General features: G+C 39.6%; 1 protein-coding gene across 1 annotated transcript in view; it reads left to right on the forward strand.

Annotated features, from left to right (window-relative positions):
- The window catches only part of tlcd3a (TLC domain containing 3A), a 34683-nt gene extending 32579 nt beyond the window's left edge, over nt 1-2104 (forward strand). Inside the window, exon 5 of the mRNA XM_087847473.1 lies at nt 1002-2104. Coding sequence (XP_087703599.1) covers nt 1002-1316 — 315 coding nt within the window. The 3' untranslated portion in view covers nt 1317-2104. The remainder of the gene's footprint in view (nt 1-1001) is intronic.
- Nucleotides 2105-10021: the final 7917 nt, after the last annotated feature.

Genomic DNA, 10021 nt, shown 5'->3' on the forward strand with positions numbered 1-10021 from the left:
TGAGCAGCTTTTAAGGGAATAGCATTTTTATCACTTTAATTTTTGAATCAAACTGTTGACCTTTAAGGAGAGGTCAGAGGTCAAATAGGACATTTTAAACTCGATACACTACTTTCTAAATGTTGACAGTGCACACCACACTTGTATGAATCAAGTTATAAGGCTTTTTGGCCATTTTTGATCAATAAATCATGAAGTTAACCTTCAAGACCTTTGCAGATGTAAGCCATATTTTAATAGACTGTAGGGGTGTAGAGTGGGGTCATGTTAACAAAGATTTATCAGAATCCATTCAAAGCTACCATGTTTACAGGCAGAATACCGAACATCCACCTGAAACCTAACCTCCTTGGGGGTTATAGCCAGTGATATAGTCAGAGTTAAGTAGCTCCAAGCTGCTGTCGCTTTGCTGTTAGCTTCCTCCATGTTACGTTAGCACTCCCGCTGCTGCTGATGTTTGATGATAATAATAATGGATTGGATTTATATAGCGCTTTTCAAGGCACCCAAAGCGCTTTACAATGCCACTATTCATTCACTCTCACATTCACACACTGGTGGAGGCAAGCTACAGTTGTAGCCACAGCTGCCCTGGGGCAGACTGACAGAAGCGAGGCTGCCATATTGCTGCCAGTGTCTTGCCCAAGGACACAACAACCAGGACAAACCGGCAACCTTCCGGTTACAGATGCGCTTCCCAACCCCCTGAGCCACGGCCGCCCGTGATGTCATAAAGCAGATGAAATGAATGTATCAGGTGTGGATCAGCTCGTTGTCACTAAGCTTTGTGAGTCAGGATCAGACCGCCACCTCAGATCAGTGCGTCCCCAGTTAGAAATGCCTGTTAACCTGACATGCATGTCTTTGGACTGTGGGAGGAAGTTGGGGTAATCTCTAATAGATCTCAAAAACAGTTGTAGTTTGGAAAATATGTTTTCGCTGTGCTCTCTGAACGCATCTCTTCATCTGCCATTCCCTTTTTTCTCTTTTCTCTCCTCCAGCTCAGCCTCCAGGACTCCTGGCTGCACAAGCTCAATGGCGGGATGGTCCTCTTCACCTTCTTCATGTGCCGCATCGCCCTCTTCCCGTTCATGTACTGGATGTACGGCCGTCACTACGGCATCCCTCTCTACAGCGTGCCCTTCCACCTGCCGCTGTCTGCCAACCTGGGCAACTCGTGCATCTTGGCGCCGCAGGTCTACTGGTTCGTCCTGCTGTGCCGAAAGGGCTACCGTCTTTACCAGCGCAGCCGCAGCCCGGCCTCGTCTCCCACGGCCGACACCGCCGCCGTCACTGACAGTTCAAAAGATGATTGATACGCGGACCACGACCGCTCGCTCTAGCCACACACTCAGCTACTAACGCTCAGCCCAACCATCGTACTGTAGTACACCAGGACTGCCTGCTCTCGTTCCACAACTCCCGGGCATTTTCCGCACACTTCAACCAACTCCTCTGCCTACGTGGACCTCTCCACCTCCAATCTAACTCTACTACTGAAGTTTAGTGATTTTAATTTTTTTGGGATGTGACTCTGGCCTGGATCTCGCTGAAGTGCTTCACTGTGTCTGAATACATTTACAGCACTGGAAAAAGAAGAAGAAAAAAAAGATTGTTTGCTGCACTGCGAGTGAAATGTGGAGCAAACGTACCAGAAACTAAAGAGGAGATATGATCCTTACTCCTACTGTTTACAGCTGCTGATTGGAAAGTTCTGTTACAGTGTATGTTTGTGGGTGTTATGGCTGGTTTTCATTTAAGAGTAACATGTCAGATAGCTGGATTTCTTTTCAGATCATTTTATTTGTCACGCTGGTGACAAGGATTGGGGCCTGTGGTGGGCGGCATGGAAGTTCAGGCAGTATTAGCAGAGATAGGAAATGAGGAATACGCGTCACCAAGCAGCTACATCGTTACCTGGTTAATGTGATAGCCTCTGACTTTTCACCAGTTTCTCATAGTGCACGCCATTACCTACACTCGTGTTTCCACCCTTCATTTTCAGGTTTATAGTTTTCCATTATCTATAGGGAACTATTTTTGACACCATGATTGATTAAGAAATGGCCCTCTCTCACACAGGGTTTTTTTTTTTTTTGTTTTTTTTTTAAGAAAACAGTAATATTGTAATGTCTTGCCCTGAGATCATTTTTTCTCAGGTGTGAAGTTCAGCTCCTCAGCAGATAAAATTAAAAAAAATCATACCTGGTTTAAATTTGGTCGAGGTCATCTTCTCATGGAGTTTTCCTAAATTTAAGTTCTGGCCACTTTGACTTGTTCCTCCTCGATGTGTGGTGGCTCTCCTGCAGTGGATCCAAACTGTAACTGCTTAACTTTTGTTTTGTATTCTCAGTTAAAATGGGGAGCATCGACCTCATAAGTGCCGCCAGCACTAAAGTACCACACTGTCTTTAAATGGCCACCAAGAGACGACTTTTCTGGCTGCAGAAAGACTTGGAGGGAGGGATTAGCCCTCACCTCGCTTTCTCTTCGACCACGATGCTTTCCTGACGACTTTATGGGCTCAAGCGCTAGTTTCAGGGTCGAATTTTATAGTCAATCTGAGGGCCTGAAAGAAGGATTATCCAGGATGTGATCACTTGCTCCGCCGCTCTCTCGTCACATCTGGTTTTAAAGTACCAAGATTGCGACAGCAGGAGCTCTCAGCTTGTAGCTTGATAATTTTGTGACGCGAGGGGTGGCTGTGGGGGGTGAAAAGGGGTAGACGTGAGAGGAAGTAAAGCTAATGCAGGACAGTAAAGACACCAGATCATCAAAGTAAAACAGGAAATAACCAAATGAGAGGTAAACAAGAACTTTAAAAAAAAAATGGGTTTAAACTAAGGATCCTTTTGGGACATTTTTGGTCGTCCACAAAAATTATTGTTATTTCTCCCTTGTTGCTACACGTCCTGCTCTTCTCACCAGTTATGATTCTTGACAAAAAAGTTGGATCAATTCAAAAGAAAACCTGACGTTTGTTCACCTTGAGGTTGACGGTAAGGTGTGAGTGGACAGGAAAGGACTTCCAGTGAGTGATTAAAAAAAGAAAGAAAGAAAGAAAGAAACAGGCCCCAACCGAGGTGAATGGTAAGATTAGACCAGTGAACTTTATGCCAGGTATGATTTTTTTTGGGGTGGGGGGGGTGGGGGGCTTCTGTTCAATGCTTCTGTTTTTTGCCTCTAAACGTCACTCAGTCCAGTCTGATGGGGTGATGTGGAAGGTACCATGACGCCCGATGAAGGTCAAGCGGCTCCCAGCTGAACTCAGGGGCAAGGTCAGAGTGATAAATGGAGGGGTGTGGCTCATCGGGCCAAACAAACCACAAACAATCAAACAAATACTTCAGATTATTTATATGCACTTGTGTATCAGGGGTTGCACTCATCACATAGGGGTTTTTAGAGTTACATTAACTATCACTTAAATTAAATATATATCCTGACTAGAATAGAGAGGATCATTTTATTGTGCAAAATTTCAGTTATTATGAAAGAAATGAAACTTCTTACGAATTAATCAAATCAGAAAACAAAGAGTTCTGCGTATTATGCATTAAATGTCCTTTTTTTGTTTCCTGTAAATTCAGTCTATGCAAAACAAATGTTGGTGCATGTATAACTGAACTAACATCAGGTCATATCAAGCTCATCCATCCCTCATATGATGTGCTGTTTGCACAGTTTTCTAGGAATCTGTGTTTATCTCTGCTCTACATTTCAGTCTTATTACTGAGTCTTAGTTGTTTTAATTTTTTTATTTATTTATAATTGCGTAATGATTAAAAATAACTTCATATTCATTGTTAGTTTGTTTTAGTGCACATGGACACATTAGAGCTGAATCAAAACTCACTAAAAATCCATTTAAATGGAACGTGGCGCAGCTTACAGCTAACAGGCATGAAGCAAACCGCCTTATGTTAATCCAGAGTTTTTGTGTCTTTGCTTTAAAATCTAAATTGTTGTCTCCCTCTTTTTGGCAGCTTCCGCCAAGCTGTTGTATAAATGATAAAGCATAATGTAACAGTAGTACAAGCTGGAGCACAGAAAGCTTCTGAACTCTCTTTTGCCCAGATTATTGATGGGATCAAAGTGACTGCTCGTGTTAGAAACACATTCTGCATGACGGCTCAAATATTTTCCCTCTGTGAGTCTGATCATCACAACTTGTTGTGAAGCGGGGAGCTAAAGAAGAAGCCTGTTAGCTGAGCAGCAGTGTGGGGAAGAGGAGGCGAGCCGGGCAGCTGAATGATGGGCTTGTTTGTCGAGGTCGGCTGGAGTGCGTCAGGGTGCTTTTGTTACTGCAAACATTCCTCGCTCTTTGTGTTGCTTTTCTGCATCTTTCAGCTGAATTTCTCCCACGTTCTCTTTTGACAATTCTAATAGTATTAAAAGAATTACGATATCAGTTTATCAGCTGTTATTTTTTTTACATACATGTAGAGGGTTTAAACATTCTCCAAGTCCCAAAAAAATCAGATCCATCCCCAGTTAAGGCAGTGAGTCTGGGCTACCTTAACTCTATGCAAGTAAAACCGCGCTTCTCAGCATGTATTTACACACAAGGTGTTTATATTCATGCTAAAGGCAGAACTACAGTTCAGAACTGTGGATGTTTTTATCCCAGATTCAGGTTTCAGAACTTTACAACTCTCACGCACAAAAAAATGGAGTGCATCTAGTGTCTTACACTGCAAGAAGGTGTTAATAACAGGAGGTTGTTGTTTCAGCACCCTACGCTGAAGAAGACGCGTCTCAGTGGACTATCTTCTTCCCCCACTTAAATGTCCTCAATGTCTGGTCTGCTTCTGGGATGACCTCTGAGATTGAGATTGATAAACTGGGCTTGAGTCTAACAGCTGGTTTAAAGTCTCCACTTTCACTGCAGTTATAATCAATAAGTTCCACTCTACTTAAAGTTACTGTCCCACTGTTTCTGCTCCTTTCATTTATTTGAACTCAGCCCCATCTCTTGGTTTGCTGTGAAGCTAGCAGAGCAGAATGAGCCCTCACCTCCTCTCTGCCGCCCTCTGCTGTCAGGCCCATCCATTGCTTGTCCACTCTGAAGGCTGTGCAGTTGAGATTATAGATCTCAAGTTTTCAGCCAGCGTGACCTCAAAATGTAGCGGAAAAAACTGACAGGTACATTTGTTTTCTTGTGTTTGGAGGAGGGAACGGAACAGAAAGAATTTGCTGTGGGAAAGTGTGTGCTTTTTTTGTTTGTTTGGGGTTTTTGTGTGATACCCTAAAGTTGAGCCTGTCTTCATAGCTTGCATAAATGCCATCTTGTTGACTTTTTCTTAAGAGGACTTTTAGAAGATTGTTCTGAAGCTTTTTTTTTTGGCCTGGATTTGGCCTCTCTGCTAACAGGATGTTGAAGTTTAGCTTCACTAATAAAATTCAGTCTTAGTTTTGAAAGCGTGGGAAAGATGTTTTAAAATGTTAAAAAATTAAAATATATAAACATTCCAGTATCCTTATACTAAATTGACCCCAATTTCAAAACCTCAAATCCTTTATTAACCGTTTTTCATCCCCTGTTGGCTCATTTATTTTGCTTTTTTCATAGCCAGGCGACAACAAGCCACATTACTTTCATTGCTTGAGAGCGTCACTGCCACATGAAATCATGAGTAGTATAAATGCATATCTTTCTACATCTATCACTCAGTAGGCTCTGATTATAGAAGACCATAAATTCTCTTTGCTCAGGGTTTGATGAACTTGTTAGGAAACCGTGTGTGTAATGTAGAGGTTTACTGTAAGATAGCGAAGCTATGAGACTGATTCTGAAGAGGATCACAGTGTGCTGTTTATTTCTACGTGATGTTTTTCAAAGCATCAGTTTTCCTTTCAGATTTTTCTCGTATTTATGCCTCCTGACATGGCTTGTGATAGTTCAGCTTCTAAGGGTTGGTAAACCAAAGACTGATTGCAGTAACTATAGTCAGATTCTTTTCAGTCTTGTCTTAATGGCTTAAAGTTACCCACATGTCACCCCAACTAAAAACCTAACTAACCTCCCATTTTGTCCTCTTTATAAGCTCACCAACACTGGGATGTATTGGAGGAAAGCCTCTGCGTTCACACAAAGTGGACAGAAGTTTGGGATCAGTTTGTTGATTAAGGGAAAAGCTAATTTTTAGCTCCATAGTTTTATTCATGGGCTCCACCAGAGTAGCTTTGCATGATTCACGGTTCAAAATCATCCTTGTTCTGTAACATTCAAGGGTAAATTAAAAAAAAAAAAATGTCTGAACGACATTTAACATGAGCACCATTGTTATGACAGAGAATCAGGAAAAGCACAATTGACCCCCCCATTAGTCATAAATTATTAATGATGTTTAATAGATGCCTCCCACCAGGTGCAATCTGCTTGAAATCAAAGTGGTTATCACCGAGTTAAGGGTATTGCATGCCTAACCTCTGGGCAAAATTCAGTGCAATCACCAGGCATTGCTGGTGGTTGCCTTGATAATTACATAAGCAAGACGTTTCTGTTCATCAAACTAGACACTGATGTACTTGTCCTCTTGCTTTCCCACAACTTTTTCACTGTTTCTGTTCTGTTCAAGGCAGCTGTTTTCAGCTTTTCTGTTTTATGTAAACTGTGAATCAATTGACTTAGAATACTCTTGAGGTGTTTCAGAAGAAAGCTATTTCTCTTTGGCTGTTTTGCGACTGCAGCCTAAAGATTCTCAACAAAGGTACTTTGTTTCAAAAACAAAAGCATTTTGAAGTGACCCTAGACCTTTTGGGAGCAATGTGCTTTATCTTTTTAGCACAGTGGCTGAAAAGTCATTGCTAATGTTATGTTTGGACGCATTAATACAAAAATCATATTAACTTCTTATATGTAAGGTTGTATTTTAACCTTGGAACACCTGTTCTATGGTTAAACTGGGAATATGGTCATTTAATCCACCTTTGAACAACACTGGATCCATTGGACCAGGCTAATGCTAGCATAGGCTAACGCTCGTCTAAGCTAGTGGTAGCATAGGCTAATACCAGTATAGTGCGTTCTATTGTCTTGGAAGTCTGAGCTGGGAGTGATGTCATTTCCAGTAGTAAAGTCATAACAGCAAGACAAAAGGATTTGTGTTGCTCCTTGGTAAGGTAGAATCATACTTCAATAGCAATACAGGGAAATGTACCACTGCTGTACTTGCATGCATACAGTTTGAGTAGTGCTCTGCATATGATTTATTTAGTGGCAACGCACATTAAAAGTTTTATAGTTTTATCACTTTTTACATTCCCCTGGATAAAGTTAGCCCTGTTGGGGCTGCTCAGACTTTCCAAGTTGATAATGTGATGTCAGGGTGCTGTGGCCAGCTGAAAAGTCTGACTTCTAATTTTAAAGTACAATGGAATGCACTATAAGCTGGTCGCAGCAGATGGTAAGCATGATTTCAAGCTAATATAGACAAACACTGCTATAAAATATGTAAGCTAGGGGTAGCATAGCTTAACACTAGCATAGGCTAATGCTTTTTTAAAGTAATGCTAGCATAAACCACTATAAGCTAGTGATAGCATAGGCAAATACTGGCATAGGCTAATGTTCTTATGCTAGCATAAGCCAGTACTGATAAAAGCTAACAAAAAAGTCCTACATAATGCTGAGTAATAGCTGCCTTTTTCTTTTTTTTTTTAAATGTTGTTGTTTGAGACAGAATACTCCATGTTAATCATTTAACATACACAACAGTGCTATAATATTGAGTGGCTGTAGACTGTGAGTGATTGAAGCTTCAAGTTAACCCTTAAATGTCTTTTCGCAAACTGTTAAGTTTCCATGCTAATAATTTAGCTTTGGCTACTAATTTGTTATTTAAAGAGAGAATTTAGCGGCCAATTTCTATGTTACTATCATGTTCATGTTATTTAAAGGTCAAAGTTGTGGATTCTTGAAATACAAATGGGGACAGTGGGGTCTCTTCAGGTCTTGTGACAGAGGATGTGGTAGTTTGCTGCTTTCTTTAGTCTCACATATCCATATATCAGGTTTAAACCTTCTCTTTCTGACTGGAGCTGGAGGAGGTTTAAAATAAACTGTTGGTTTAAAAGCTACGATGGGTTTTTAAATTCTAACCAAATATTCTCAGCAATTTAGATGAAGATTATGTGTGCTGGATTTGGGGGTAAATTTAACATTAGAAAACAATATTTTGCTGTTTCTTCTGATGAGATGTCAATAAAATATATTTAACCATAAAGATACTGAACGGGTTAGAATATTGAGCACTGCAAAAAGGAAAACTGTGTTGCTGGTACTGATTTTCATCTGTGGACAGTGAACCAAACTTGGTCTCCAGTGCCTTGTGAAAAATCTATTTGTGACACCCATAAAAACTCAGTTAAAAAAAAAGAGCTAAGATGGCGGGCAGTGTTTACAGGTTGTGGCTGTATTTGTCATGTTTGTTGTTGTCATCCTCAAAGAGAAATTCTATTTCAGTTATTTTTGGTCTTCACAGCAATCATTAAGACTTATCTAATAGAAGCAAGGTTTCAGAAGGTATAAAGTTGGCCTGTGATGCTCGTCTGTATTTCTATTCTTATGTTTTTCTCAAGTTACTTTGCATGATTCAGGGTTCAAAATAATTAGCATATGTTGTATACTTGGCTCTTGAGCAGTGATACTTCCTGCCCCTTTAAATGAACTTTTCCCCTCCCACAAGTGGGTGGGGCTTCTTTACTTACCATATTAGGGATGTCCACCAATGAGATCCTACACAGCCAGGTGTGAAAAAAAACATTTTAAAACCAAATGTTTAAACTGATTCTGTTTTAGATAATTATTTCAAACTTGGGTCATGTTAAGAGCAAAGAAAATAGATGGCAGAAAATATGGAAGAGCATAATAGGTTCATTTTAAACAATCTGAAACAAACCACCACACGTATATAGACATGTCTTCAGTACACTTTATTTGATCCTGCTGAAATTATGGCATTTATGTAATAAATATTCAAATATTTAGCATTTTATAGGATTTCATTTCATTAGTACTTGAACCATTCAAATGTCTCTCATAGGCTTAAGTTTGTTTGCAGTGTTTTCATCGATTTAGCGAGATGTTTCTGTTTTAGAAGTTTGGATTGAAATCTTTCTGTCCATATCACTGGCCCTTCCTGATTGACTTAAATGCAGCACTTTCACAACCTTTAACACTTCCTGCCCTGCATTATTTTTGATAACATTCTAATTTTTCATACATGTATATCAGGATTGATGTATCTGTCCTTTCTTTTTTGTAGTGTGACCGTTCGTTTTTTTGTTTGTTTTTTTCGGGGAGGGGGGGTTGAGGAAATTTCCTATCTGAAAATGAGACTGGAGTGTTTTATGAGATAATATGAGGAGTCATGTATTGTTGCAGCTTGTGAATTCAGAGCACCCCTTTAAAATTCAATAAATTTGATTTGGTAGACTGTTTTGAACAAGTCTCTACTTTATTTTTGTTATTTTTTGGACATTACTTCTGCCCATTCTTGGTTATGTTGTTGTAGTGTAAAGTTATGTCCACCCAGAGGTGCTGCTGGCTCAAGCTGAGCTGCTGGAGTTGCACTGTAGAGGCTACATTAAGGCATTAAAGCTGGACTTCTTTAAAATAAAGCTTAATTTATATGCTTCTTTACATGTGGGGACTATGGAGATTAAGTTACGTTTAAAGTTATTTACCACTGTTAAGAAATCAAAGATATTTTAACAGAATACCATAAGAAATTGCCTTTTTTTTGTTTTTGTTTTTTTTGTTAAGTAATTAAATGATTTTGGGACATTTTCTGAAATGAGTTTAATTTGAAGTTTACTGTGACATAAAATCTGCATCTGTGGAACTGTGGGTAAAATATGATTTATTTATTTTTTTATTTTAGTTGTTGAGTTTGAACGTAATTTTTTTTAAGCCTAATTTAAGTTTTTTTTAAAAAAAAATTGATCGCACTTACTGTTTCCGTCACAGATTTTGATTCAGAAGTCTTTTAGTTATTTTTCGTACATTGTTTCTGAT

This window comes from Neolamprologus brichardi, chromosome 10 (assembly GCF_056152115.1).
Source record: "Neolamprologus brichardi isolate AB-2024 chromosome 10, ASM5615211v1, whole genome shotgun sequence".
Taxonomy (NCBI): Eukaryota; Metazoa; Chordata; class Actinopteri; order Cichliformes; family Cichlidae; genus Neolamprologus; species Neolamprologus brichardi.